The sequence below is a fragment of the Mastigoproctus giganteus genome, chromosome 3 (genome assembly GCF_048544385.1).
Source record: "Mastigoproctus giganteus isolate SK-2022 chromosome 3, ASM4854438v1, whole genome shotgun sequence".
In the NCBI taxonomy this organism is placed as follows: Eukaryota; Metazoa; Arthropoda; class Arachnida; order Uropygi; family Thelyphonidae; genus Mastigoproctus; species Mastigoproctus giganteus.
The window spans coordinates 137,995,705-138,010,820 of record NC_143577.1 but is presented as its reverse complement, the minus strand read 5'-3'; the positions used below and the strand labels follow the sequence as shown (position 1 = coordinate 138,010,820).

Here is a 15,116-nt window from a genome sequence, read left to right as displayed (position 1 = left end):
CAGTCTCAGCAAGGTGAATTGATCTGTCATGCTCTGCAAGGCGGTCTTGAAGTGTCTGGAGGTCTCCCCTATGTAGCAGCTGTTACAATCTTTGCAGGCTATGCAGTATACTATACCACTGTGCAAGAGAGAGAGAGAGGGGTGACCAATTTACTCTCATAATCATCCTTATTATAACTCTCATTATAATCATCCCCTTAATGTATAAATATGATATATAATACCTTACGGAAATAGTGTATCTATTGCCACTGTAACTGCCCTAGCCAATCAATTCAGTATATATTAATGTCAGTGTATTAATGATTACGTACCATACTACTCATTTAATATATATATATTATTCCATACTACTCATTTAATATATATATATATATATATATATTAAATAAATAGTATGGTATGTAATCATTAATACACTGACATTAATATATACTGAATTGATTGGCTAGTGCAATTACAGTGGCAATAAATACACTACGTCCATATATATATATATATATATATATATATCACTTGACACTACTAATTCACAGAATGATTTGGGATAACTTCTCATATTTCATGTTTCTTGTGCATTTGACAGTTATAGGTTAAATGCATAACAATTTAAGCAGAAATGTTTTTATTTTGAGGTAATTCTCATTCCCTATGAGACCGGACCTTAGGCTGGATGGCCAGTTATTCTGAAAACACATGCAAAATACCATTTATAGGTTGTAAATTAAATTAAAAAAATATACTGTATACAGTATGTTCTATATAAATTTTTATTAAACATTTATTTAGATAAAAAAAATCGGTAATATTCATTGGTCTTTTTTATTTAAATTTGTTTTTTTAAGGAAAATCACGCCACTTTTTCATAAGAATTATATCAATGGCAGATGAATTATCTTGCTGTTCGATATATCTTATTGCAGTTTCACGCACTTTCTTTCCTTCTTTTGTTGTTTTTATCTCCACTCATAACTTCTGGGTTATGTGGTTCTTCATATATTGCCATTTCTCCTTGACTAACTGCTTCAATAACTTCATCATATGTTAACATTTTATTCTCTAGAATGTTATTGCCTACAAGCCATTTATCGATGTCTCTTTCTTCCAGGTCTTTGAACTCTGATAATTGTTTCAAATTGTTAAGCAGAGCAATGTTGTTGTGGTCTGTCAGATCCTCAGCACACAGCTCTTTGTCCAGATTGCAGTTTGCGGTTAATTTTTCGACATCAGGCGATAGTTTTCCCCATGACCTCACAAACATTAATGACGGCAATTCCTCAAAAGAAAATGCCAACATGTAAATTACATCCTTGATGTTAATTTTCTTAAGAGCCTCTGCGAGTTCTGTTTCTTCATTGGTGGTCTTCTCAAGAATTTCTGAAAGACGTTTTCTTCCGTAACACCTTTTCAGACTAACTATCACACCTTGATCTATAAGTTGCGCCAAAGATGTAATGCCAGGTGGAAAAACACCACTTTGATATCATCAGAAGATAGGTTGATGCGATGCACTGGCATGTTGTCAAGGGCAAGAACAGCCTCGAGCAGCAATTTCAAACGCATCAAATGTGCCTTAACTTTTAGAATGAATTCAGTTGAAAACAATTCTTAAAATAGAAAATAATCCATCCAAGCTGACGTCTGGGCTTTTATAACAAACTGGTAGAGCACTGAAATTTACATTTTTAAATGCTCTTGGTTTGGCTGACTTTCCCATAATGAAAAGGTGCAGTTTGTGATTCCCAGCAGCATTTGTACAAAGGGCCACAGTGATTCCCTGTTTATTCATTTTGAAACCAGTAGAGAATGTTTCTTGTGGTGCTACAACGTTTTTCTCGGTAGAAGCTTAAAATTTATGCCTGTTTCTTCCAAATTGTAGACTTGTTCAGGAGTAAGATTTTCCTTGTGTATAATGTCTAAAAAATTTTGGGAAAATTCACTTGCAGCATTTTGATCTGCTGACAGTTTTTCACTGCAAACACCAAGATAATAAATTCCTTGGTGTGATTTACATTATGAAAGCCATTTCACGATGGAAATTCATGTGAATCTAAGAATTCTATGGCTAAGAATTCTTCTCCGCTGTTGACTTTCTTGTGCAAGTGTACTGCCTTTTCCTTCAATACTGGCCCACTAAGAGGTGTTCCTCTTTGTCGTTCTTGCATGAACCATATCCATAATGCATCGTCAACAACTTAATTTTTTGGTTTCTTCATAGTGCACCTGTCTGAGACCACTTTTTCTTATTCTATTTGCATACTGAAGTCTTGAAGGGATTTCCGGTTTCTCCACCAATCATTCACTGTACATTTTCCATCACCCAGTTTGTTACATATCCATTTTACATGTTCTCCATTACCAATACGTTCCAACACTTTAAGTTTTTTTTCAATAGTTAACACATTCCTTTTACACTTGTTCGAGTCTATCATTTCAAGTTAACGTAATTTAAAAGAAAAAATTAATGATGAAAATTGCACACACGAAGTGACTGCGAACCAAATGGCACAGATAGCAAAGACTAACTGAAGTGAAAAAAGTTATAGAATCATTACAGTGCACAGTACTCATTTCCAGAATCTTTTAATTTTGTTTTATTGCTGGGTGCCTGTTTTACTGCCAGGCGCCTCCGTAGCCAGGTGGGAAGGAGCAGCAGTGCATAGCACAAGCTTCTTGATTAGACTGGGGTTCAAGCCCGTCACCACCAAATAAGGAGGATGTGGAAAGGTCAGAGAGTGACCACCGCATATCCCGGAGCAATATGGCCTTAGTTGCTAATGCTCCTAAAAAAAAAACCAACCAATAACCTGCTGGGCCCATGACATCAGAAATCTGATTAACAGAAAAATTTCAAAGAAAATATGGCCGGTTAAAGCAAGACCAGATAAGAGGGAGTCTACTGTATTTTCTTTTCTATGTTAATATAAAAATCAAATAGTTTTCTATCAAGAGTGGGGAAAAAAAAAAAGCATCTTTATAATTACCAAATAAAAATTCACTAACCAATAATATACTCAGCTCTAAACCCCAGGTCAGACACAGAAGAATCACTGTAGAATTTAATCCACATTTTATTAACTGTGGACAATACAACAGGAGGAACAGCAGAGCCACAGTATCTTCCAAGAAGAGGAGCTGTTTCATCTTCTCCATTGTGAATCTAATGGTGTGCAAAAATGCAATGCATGATAAAATGTGATATCACATAATAAGAATAAAATTGTTAACTGATATATCTACAAATTTTAGATAATTAGGGTATAGTATATTCATTACACAAAATCATAGTAAACAAAATACATTAAAAAACCATTTTTAATTTTTTACTGAAAGCACATTTTTAATATATTTTGATATTAAAAATATCAAAATATATTTTGAAAAAATCATAACACACAAAATATATTAAGATAACTACTTTCAGTAATTAGGATGTTAGGCTAAGATTTATTGTTATTGTTATTAGCTATATTGTGCAAGGAAACCTGAGGCTTAGACTGCGCCAGCCAAAAAAAAAAAAAAAAATTCCCGAGTTACCCTGAGAGAGAGAGTCAAAAGTGGAAGGGAATCACCAAGAAAGAGAAAAATGATGATATCCAGCTCAGGACCCTGGGTGTGCCACACACACACACACACACACACACACACACACACACACACACACACACACACACACACACACACACACACACACACACACACACACACACACACACATTCTCTGAAAAAATGGGCCCGAATATAACAGTTAGTCAGAACTTAATATTAGAATCCAGGTAATTTTTATCCAGCCATCTCTGTAAAATTCCAGATGGAATTTCAACCTCCAACCATGCACGGGTTGCAGGTTGAAGAGATGAAAGAAGATACTTGTTGTTATTAGAATTAAATTTCTGCAGATTGTAATTTTCAGAAATGTGTGAAAAGGGATTGGAAAATGGAAGTCGAAGGAATAAATGAGGAAGTAGAAAAGTTGGTTTTGGGGGTTGAAGTTGTACAGCAAAATGATGCAGACTGGTTGTGGCACATGTTCAGGCTGGTTTAGAAGAGGGGGGGTGAATTACAGAAGCCAATTAAGAACATACCCATCAGAGTATCAGTAGAAAAGGCATGCAGCAGAAACAGGATGTCTAGACGTTGTAAGAGATGGTTCATTAATTAGCATTGGCAGAGGTATATGATGTAAGAAAGTAAGCTTATAAAGCATCAGCCAAAAAAAAAAAAAAAAAAAAAAAACTTTCCCATTTCACTCATCCATTGACCCCAAATGTTTGTCTTGTTCTGCCTTGAATTTATTTAAGCTGTCAACTACAGATGGAAGTTTGTTACAGCAATCAACCACCCACTGGCTAAAGGCAAATTTCCACACATCTATTCTACAGTTGCCTTTCCTCAATTTCCTCAATTAACCTAACGATCCTCTTTTGAATGGAGTCTAAAAGCCTGAGAGAGAGAAAGAGAGAGGGGGGGATATGGGGCACCACTGAAATTGTGTCAACAATATTCCATGGGAGGTTGGATTTGAGATTTGTACACAGTGATGAGCTGTACAGAAGAAAAGCACTGCTGAGAGTGAAAGAGAAAACAAAAACACAGTTTTTTTTTTGATTGCAGAGGAGGCAATATTTGCTTATGCTATGATAGATTAAAAGTCAGGGTAATCCCTAACAGATATACGATCGTGTCTAGAAATCTGAGTGTCATTGAAGATAAGCATAGAAGCAAAAGAATCCTTTTTGCATAATATAATAGAGTATTGAGTTTTAGAAGAATTGAAATCAACTAAGTTATCTTTGCCCCAATTGGAGAGCGGCATTTAAAGAATTGGTAGTGGATATTCGAGAGTTGAAGCTATGTGTGCAGGTTTCTTAAATTGGAAGGTAGAATGCATTGTGCTATCATCAGAAAATGAAGATTGTGTTATCATCAGAAGGAGTCTGCTGACGACGCTACTAGTGACGGTCGTGTTCAAAGCCGCTAAGTGGATTTTTCTTATTTATTGATTTGAAATTATTGTTTTTCTAAAACTTTTGATTTAAATTTAGTAGTATAACATTATTTTGTGATTTTTTGATTAATTTGGTGTATTTATTCTTTACTCGGCCTTGTAAAAGTATCGGTAAGGGTTTCCACGTATTCGTAACTACTGTTCGTAACTACTGCTACCGTTAGTAACTTTCCCGCCATTGTGATACCGTACTAGATATACCGTAGGTTATATACCGTACTAGAAAGCGTTAGTTGAACTTCGTTAGCAGTTAAATTGTACGTTTAAATAAATACATATAACGACTTAGATTACAAACGTAATATAATTAATAACATAACATAATTAATTAATAAATTAATAGAATCATGACTCAGACCAGAGCAGCAAAGCAAAAGGCTCAAGCTAATGGAAGTGCTGTGGCTCAGAGCAGAACTGAGGGGGGCAGTTGTCCTCTGACTCACAGCCTTATAAAATGCACTGTTTGCTTGATGTTTGCAGAGCAATCGGGTACGGGACATGATACTGCCAAGGGGGATGTCATTGTGTGTGCGCGATGCAAGGAGTGTATCGATATCAGGCAACAACTCGGCGTTCTTGTGGGCCTATATGAGAGCTTGAAGGACAGGGTGGATGCCCTCGAAGAAACTAAATTGATGGGCCCATCAAGCTCTCAGCTGCCCACATCAACGCCAGAGCTTGCACTTGGGCATTGCGTGACACAGAGACAACCCCTAAGGCAGAATGCGCTGGTCCCGAAAGAACTAGTAGTTGTTGGTGACTCTATTGTCAGGGAAACGGGGAACATGCTTTGTAAAAAAGATAGGTGGAACAGGACCAGGGTATGTCTGCCAGGGATAAAGGTTGATGACGTTGTAGAGCGAATATCATCTTTTAAGGGCACAAAAGGTGATATAGTTGTACACGTTGGCACTAATAATATTAAGAGTAGGAGACCGGCAGAATTACTTAACAAGTACAGGTCACTGTTGAACAAAAGCCGAGAATTAGGGTTGAATTTGAAAGTGTCTGCAATTCTGCCCAGACACGATAGGAGGGAGTATATGATGAGAGCCTTGTCGATCAATTCGGCCCTGGAAAGATTGTGCAAGGCTCAAGGGGTAGAATTTTTTTCAGCCTGGACTGTACTTGTTAACAGGAGAGATTGCTTCTACAGGGATGGGATACACTTAAATAGAAAGGGTGCAAGAATATTTGCTGATGCTATCGAGGCAGTGTTAGGTGGGTCGGAAAACTGCTAGCTTGGGGGGAGACAAAGACCAATAGATTGACAGAAGCCACTGGCAGAGGTGAAAGAGATTCTTGCACTGCTTCTATTAGAATGAGCAGAAGCCTGAAAAACAAGATGCATGGTATTTCAGAGACTGCTGGGAGCCATTGCGGTACAAGTAAACACATGGGTTGTGTTAGGGTAGCTAAGAATAGAAACAGGTGCAGGTATACTTGCGTGTACACCAATGCTAGGAGTTAAGTAAATAAATTTGATGAATTTGAGGTATTGCTCAAAACATCGAAGGCAGATATTGTTGGGATATCAGAGATGTGGTGTCACACAGATATAAGGGATGCAGAACTGCAATTTGGGGAGTACAACGTCTACAGAAAGGATAGACAGGATAGGAAGGGGGGAGGGGTTATGCTATTAGTTAAGAAACACATAAAAACCAAGGAAGTGAAGCTAGTCGACATCGCTGGACAGTGCAGTGTTGAGTCAGTTTGGTGTGACATAAACATTGGGAGATCAAAATTGAGAGTAGGAGTGTGCTATAGGCCTAATGACTCTGATGAGTATAATAAGGAACTGTACAGGGAAATAGAGTGGTCCAGTAAATCAGAGTGTCTTATAATGGGAGATTTTAATTTCCCAGATATTGACTGGAATTTGTGGGCTGGTCACTCACACACTAGCAGGGCTTTTGTGGATTTATTGGATGATTGTTTTCTACATCAGCATGTTCGGGAAGCAACTAGAGGGAGTAATACTCTTGATTTGATTATCAGCAGTGATTCTTCATGCATTAAGAATCTGCAGATAAATGAACCACTAGGTGGCAGTGATCACAGTGTGCTGAAGTGGGATTTACTCAAAGAGGTAACTACCATTAGGGGTAAAGGGAAGGCCTATTGCTTCCGTAAAGGCGACTACGATGGACTGAGACAGTATTTAAATTCTATACAGTGGGACCAACTGATGATGTTAACAACAGCAAATTCAAAATGGGAAGCATTCAAAGAACTTATCTTGGAAGCTACTAGGCTTTACATACCAACTAAGAAATATTGTTCAAGGTTTAGGCCAAAATGGATGTCAGATGAACTAATGAGGCATATGGCAGAGAAGAAAAATGCATGGGATACATACAAATTAACACATGACACAGAAGCCTATGATAGATACAAGTTGATATGCAACCAAGTTACAAAGGAGGTTAGGCAGGCGAAGGCAGATTACGAGAAATCCTTGGCAAGGGATGCAAAGAAAAACAGCAAAGAGTTCTTTACTTATGTAAACTCTAGAAGGAAGGGGATGAATCAGATTGGTCCACTTGATATTGATGGGTCAACTGTTGATGATCCTGCTCAGGTAGCTAACAAACTAAATGAATATTTTGCATCGACATTCACACATGAGGAGTTATTCAGCGAGGGGAATGCCAGAGGTGTATTCAACTCTAGTAGTAAGCTACAGAATCTTGAAATAACTGGGAGTAAAGTGGAGGAGAAACTGTTGAAGATAAACACAAGAAAGGCACCCGGGGTGGATGGGATCTATCCAGTTATATTAAAGGAGGCAGCAAAGGAAGTAAGCAAACCCTTAGCCATAATTATGAGAGCTTCCTTGGACTCAGGGGAGCTACCCATAGACTGGAAATGTGCAAATGTGACCCCAATTCACAAAGGAGGATCAAAGGCTGACACAAGTAATTATAGACCTGTGAGCTTAACTTCTGTTCCAGGAAAATTAATGGAGGCACTGGTTAAAGAAGCACTGCAGGATCATTTAGACAAGACTTCAGTTATAGCTCAGACACAGCATGGTTTTGTTAAGGGGAAGTCTTGCCTGACCAACTTGATTGGATACTATGATGCAGTCACAAAAGAACTGGATGCAGGGAATAACTTTGATATTATATACTTGGATCTTAGAAAGGCTTTTGATACTGTTGCACATGGAAGACTGCTACACAAATTGGAGCAGTGTGACATTGGAGGCAAATTGCTGCTATGGATAAAGGGGTGGTTGAGGGGGAGAAGACAGAGAGTGGTAATCAATGGACACTGCTCATCGTGGACTAATTGTTATTAGTGGAGTCCCTCAGGGCTCAGTGTTGGGTCCATTATTGTTTTCTGTATTTATAAATGATATTGATGATGGTATATCAAGCTTAATGTCCAAGTTTGCAGATGATACAAAGGTTGGCAGGGTTGTCAAGGACACTACTGACACTATGCTGCTGCAACAGGATCTGCAAAGGTTGAGCAGATGGGCTGAGAGGTGGCAAATGAAGTTTAACATTGACAAATGTAAAGTACTACACATGAGAAACAGCAACCCCAGAGCAACGTATCAACTCTATGGTACAACACTGACAGTTTTAGTGAATGAAAGGGACTTTAAGGAGGTGATTATTCCATTGTATAAGGCAATGGTCAGGCCACACCTAGAGTACTGTATACAGGTCTGGAGGCCTCATTTCATGAAGGATGTAGAGCTGGTGGAACGAGTACAGAGAAGGGCAACAAGATTAGTGAATGGGACAAAGGGGTACTCTTATGAAGAAAGGCTTAAGTTTTGCAAATTACAGTGTCTGGAGACTAGGCACCAGCGAGGTGATCTGATAGAGGTGTATAAAGCCTTGAATGGTTTAAGCATACTCAATGCTGATGGGATTCTTCCTCTAGCTCAGAAAAATCACCTGAGAGGGCATAAATTCAAATTGAGGAAAGACAGATGTAGGATAGACGTGCGGAAATTTGCCTTTAGCCAGCGGGTGGTTGGTTGGTGGAACAGACTTCCATCCCTTGTGGTGGAGGTTGATAGCCTAAATAAGTTTAAGGCTCAGCTGGACAGGTATTTTGAACGAACTGAGGGGTGAAGTGGAAGTGGGTTTTTTTTTTTTTTGGCTGATCCTGCATAAGCTTGCTTTCTTGCATCAAATGCCTCTACTAATGCTAATGCTAATGCTAATGCTATATTTCAACAATTTATATATTATAAATTATGTCAGCATGCCTATTCTATCCACAAATATTGGCTTGGTTATTCCATCTTTCCAATTCCAAAAAGTTTTTAAAAAAATATATAAAATAATGGATCCATTGCCACTTCTTTTTCCACACAAAAAATTTTGCAGTAATACTGATCTCACAAATTCTACCTCTGCTCTTCTCTCAAATACTTTATGAAAAAGGGAATAAATTCTACCTCTGAACTTCCTGAAACAAGGTTATTGAAAACAAGTACAATCTTGTTTGCACTGACAATCTTCGCCAATGAAGCACTTAATTTCGAAGTACAAACTTAAAATGTTTGCATAGGTCACATGCCTTTGAAACAGTTAAACCCTGTGTCATTCTTGCTCTCTTAGAAATCTTTCACATGATACTAACTGTTTCACTTGCTTTCACCAAATACTAACTGTTTCATTGAAGTAATGGAGGGACTGAGAAGGTTTCAATTGGAATATGTCAAGATCCTTCAAGGGGGGGAGTATTCTCTTTCTCTTGCTAATAAGTAAAATAAGGTCAATGGTGTGTTTTTTTTTTTCTGCCACAAGTTTCATTCAGTTGCCTCAACAAAGTATACTATGGTACAAAAAAATACACATGAACTCACTCAAGCAGAACCCGATATGTGCCCTTTGAAAATATCTATTGTGCATTACTTGTTAATTAATAATTCACAAGACATTTTGGAATTCAAAAATTTTTTGCTTGAAATTAAAAATGCAAAGAACCTGTCAAAGTTCTGCACAATTATTTATTGTTTTTTGTCATTTCTGCAACATGGTAGTTATGCTTTCAGTGTCTTGTAAACAACATTGCTCATTTGGTTTGAAAACTAGTGTGTGGCAGAGGGGTCTGCTACAGAAAGCAGTTAAATATATCTTAATTTAATATTTAATTGTTCTTGTTAATAATGCAAAAGCTACTAAGATTACACTATACAAGTCACAAGTGCTAAAGTGCTAGCCATTGTTCTCTAGAGATTGTTTGATAATAAATTTGTAATCATGTCATTTGAAGGACAGAAGTTGAGTTTGTTGCATTTTTTTCATCACAATCTGCACTCTCATTTCCTTGAATCCTTGCATGCCTTGGAATCCAGCAGAACCTCACTTTTTGTTGCTTTTCAATGATCTGTGATAACTAATGCAAAATTCTTTAAGAGTGGGTGAGTAGGACAAAATTTACATTGAAATGCATGTAATTAGCATTAGCATTAGCATTAGCATTAGTAGAGGCATTTGATGCAAGAAAGCAAGCTTATGCAGCATCAGCCAAAAAAAAAAAAAAAAACCCACTTCCACTTCACCCCTCTGTTCGTTCAAAATACCTGTCCAGCTGAGCCTTAAACTTATTTAGGCTATCAACCTCCACGACAAGGGATGGAAGTCTGTTCCACCAACCAACCACCCGCTGGCTAAAGGCAAATTTCCGCACGTCTATCCTACATCTGTCTTTCCTCAATTTGAATTTATGCCCTCTCAGGTGATTTTTCTGAGCTAGAGGAAGAATCCCATCAGCATTGAGCATGCTTAAACCATTCAAGGCTTTATACACCTCTATCAGATCACCTCGCTGGTGCCTAGTCTCCAGACACTGTAATTTGCCAAACTTAAGACTTTCTTCGCAAGAGCACCCCTTTGTTCCATTCACTAATCTTGTTGCCCTTCTCTGTACTCGTTCCAGCAGCTCTACATCCTTCTTGAAATGAGGCCTCCAGACCTGTATACAGTACTCTAGGTGTGGCCTGACCATTGCCTTATACAATGGAATAATCACCTCCTTATCCCTGCTGGAAAAATTCCTGTATATCATTGACAATACTCCATGAGCTACTCTTGCAGCCCGTCTGCACTGCTCAGAGAACTTCATATCTGCCTGCACAACCACCCCAAGTCCCTTTCATTCTCTACCACTGTCAGTGTAGTACCACAGAGTTGATACGTTGCTCTGGGGTTGCTGTTTCCCATGTGTAGTACTTTACATTTGTCAATGTTAAACTTCATTTGCCACCTCTCAGCCCATCTGCTCAACCTTTGCAGATCCTGTTGCAGTAGCATAGTGTCAGTAGTGTCCTTGACAACCCTGCCAACCTTTGTATCATCTGCAAACTTGGACATTAAGCTTGATATACCATCATCAATATCATTTATAAATACAGAAAACAATAATGGACCCAACACTGAGCCCTGAGGGACTCCACTAATAACATTAGTCCACGATGAGCAGTGTCCATTGATTACCACTCTCTGTCTTCTCCCTCTCAACCAGCCCTTTATCCATAGCAGCAATTTGCCTCCACTGTCACACTGCTCCAATTTGTGTAGCAGTCTTCCATGTGCAACAGTATCAAAAGCCTTTCTAAGATCCAAGTATATAATATCAAAGTTATTCCCTGCATCCAGTTCTTTTGTGACTGCATCATAGTATCCAATCAAGTTGGTCAGGCAAGACTTCCCCTTAACAAAACCATGCTGTGTCTGAGCTATAACTGAAGTCTTGTCTAAATGATCCTGCAGTGCTTCTTTAACCAGTGCCTCCATTAAATTTCCTGGAACAGAAGTTAATTAACAGAAGTTAATAAACTCAGAGAATGTGATGTGATGTGATATATTAAATCTTGAGGGAACAGAAGTTTCTCAATATAGTCCAAAGCTAAAATAATTACGTGTAGTGCTTTTGCCTAAAAGCACTACAATTAATTCTTAGCAAAAGCACTACATTCTAAGGGAAGGCTTTTGTGAATCACAGTAGTTACTAGGATAACTATTGCATCTATTTTATGCCTGATTCAAACCACTGACATCTACTTGGGTGTAACCAGTGGTGAGCTACAGTGGGCTCGCGAGAGCCCATCGTTATTTTTTTTTGAAAATTTCCAAGCCCATTGTTGAGACAATCATTTATTTTATAAATGAAATCCTGAATGCAATTACTGAATATCCAGAGCCGAAACTATGGCGGGGCGAGTGGGACCCTATCCCCAGCATTTTAATGGCACAATCGACCAGTTATGTATTTTAAAATTGCTTCATTTTTGATTTAATTACAGTTGGACCTCTGTTTAACCAACTTATTTATAGTTACAGTTGGACCTCTGTTTAACCAACTTCTTTATAGTTACAGTTGGACCTCTGTTTAACCAACTTCTTTATAGTTACAGTCGGATCTCTGTTTAACCAAATTCTTTACAGTTACAGTTGGACCTCTGTTTAACCAACTTCTTTATAGCGAATTTTTTTTAAATTCCCCTTGACAATTACATTTAAAATAGTTTCCGTTGAATGAAGAAAATTTCCATATAAAAAACGAATCATGAGAGACAACTTCGTATGCATTGTTCTCACCTCTGGCCTTTAGGCAATTTAGATAATTAGAAAGCACAAATTAAGGGTGAAAGGGATTACCAGTGTCTGATTAGTGGTGTCTGAAAAGTTGCACTAGTTAATATGCTTTCCATATCCAGTCAGAGAATTAAGAAGATTCCCGACATGGATAATAGCGTCTGGTCAACCTGTGTCGTGGTTCACCTTTACTCTGACAAACAGATATATGTTTTTCGGAGAAGTGAGTGATCCACGCCTTCCAGTAATTTCTCCGTCTATGTTTACATGTTCATAGTAGCTGAATATCCGTGTGATCCGACATTTTGCACAGTATTCAATGCTGATGGGATTCTTCCTCTTGCTCAGAATAATCACCTGAGAGGGCATAAATTCAAATTGAGGAAAGACAGATGTAGGATAGACGTGAGGAAATTTGCCTTTAGCCAGCGGGTGGTTGGTTGCTGGAATAGACTTCCATCCCTTGTCGTGGAAGTTGATAGCCTAAATAAATTTAAGGCTCAGCTGGACAGGTATTTCGAACGAACAGAGGGGTGAAGTGGAAGTGGTTATTTTTTATTTATTTATTTATTTATTTATTTATTTATTTTTTTTTTTTTTGGCTGATGCTGCATAAGCTTGCTTTCTTGCATCAAATGCCTCTACTAATGCTAATGCTAACTAGTAACAGTAGCAATGTAGGGAGGGGGGGAGATTTGGGCAACTAAGATATTACATAAACTTTACGAAGGTGAAATGTTGGCAGATTTTGAACACTGTGCAGAAAATGTTCTAAAATATAATTAATGGCATACAGGTAATAATTAAAAAAAAAAAACTGTATGCATTATATCCCCAATCTCCAAAAAACTTTATAGTTTCCACATAAATCTTTATGTTGTTGTTATTTGGTTTTTAGGAGCATTAGCAACTAAGGCCATATTGCTCCAGGATATGTGGTGGTCATTCCCTGACCTTTCCGCATCCTCCGTATTTGGTGGTGACAGGCTCGAACCCCGGTCTAATCAAGAAGCGTGTGCTACGCACTGCTGCTCCTTCCCATCTGGCTACGGAGGCACCATAAATATTTATGTGTAAACTATAAAGATCGGTCAACTGTTTGGGCCATGATGGGCAGTTTGTAGCTTGCGGGCAGCAATTGTGGGTTGGAGGAATTATCCCACTTTGTGCAAACATTTTGAATCAGAAGTTAAATATTCAGGATTATTAAACCGACTTTTAATCTGGAATTTCTTAATGATTTAGCACTAATGATCAACATCCTGCAGGAGCTCTCTTACCTTTCAGAAGCTTTACAGAATCATTATGGTAAAAGCAGATAAATTAATTATTCGAACTATCAGTTGCTAATTTGAAAAATTCTGAAGGACATTATTATTAAGCTAAAATTGAGAGCATGTTGAAGTGGAAAGAATTTGAAGGAATCAAAAGTAAGAAAACATTTACACAAAATTACCTCATGAAGTTATTAAATTCATTGTTTTATCCTTAAATGATAAGTTATTAAAGCAACAGAGAGTGATTTTAAATAAAATAAAGAAAATAATGATACCATTGATAATGAGGAAAGAAATTGAAAGAAATTTTAAACATATGCTACCCGGAATCGTGGAATAGGAAATAACTTTTGTCTCAGTGGCAAAACTATAAAAACCGAATAAGAAATTTAAGTTTTCTGATAAAATATGAAATAAAAATTTATGATTTTAGAAATTTTTTCGAAGACAGCTTATCTTTAAAATCGAGTGAAATTCCCTTTTCAATTAAGAAAGCCAGAAATATCTTTAAAACCATTACGATTAGCAGTGCTGAAGCTGAGGGAGTGTTCAGCGCAATGAATAATATTGTTGGAAAGAATGAATAATACTGTTTGAAAGAATGAATAATGCTGACAATTAAACATGTTGCAGATTATGATGCCCATATATCTAAATCGAAAACCACTGCTTCAATTTGATCCCGATCGTTATGTCAAATCATCCCTCAGTAATCAAGACTGGCCCAAGCTACAGGTAGTCGCTCGGGACGCTGACGCTTTGGGGCACATGACATTGGGGATGTCGAAGGTTTGAGAGGGCACATATGCTTTGTGAAAAGGGGAAAATGATTTAATATGACAAGTAAAATATTATAAATATTCTGATTGTCTTTTTTTGTGTTTACATTTGTCCTTTTACCTTTTCTATAGCAAAAATAACAACATTAACTCAATAAAAACACCTTAAATTTTTTTTATCTGGAAGGGGACACAGGACTGTCTCCCCTGCCTGGGGTGCCAATATACCTTGGGTTGACCCTGTCTGTAATCATCACTCTGCTGTTGAGCAAAACAGAAGATCGACAACAAATATTAATAAAGAAGCAAATTCTACATGGCAATTTTTAGAATAAATTTTTCTTGAATATTTATGTAATTTTTCGTGTAATTTGTGTACCTTTTCTAAAATAGTTTGTTTTTTATGTAATATTTGTTTTCATATTGTGGAAAGTTTTTTAATAGTTTTTGTTATTTGTGATATGGAAAATATTTCGTGTTA

The 15,116-nt window shown here is 37.4% G+C and overlaps 1 protein-coding gene across 1 annotated transcript in view; it reads right to left on the bottom strand.

The window, feature by feature from the left end:
- LOC150088286 (cubilin-like) overlaps positions 1–15,116 on the bottom strand; it is a 670,594-nt gene that overhangs the window by 82,608 nt on the left and 572,870 nt on the right. The window contains exon 20 of the mRNA XM_090370103.1: positions 3,004–3,160. Coding sequence (XP_090226229.1) covers positions 3,004–3,160 — 157 coding nt within the window. The remainder of the gene's footprint in view (positions 1–3,003; positions 3,161–15,116) is intronic.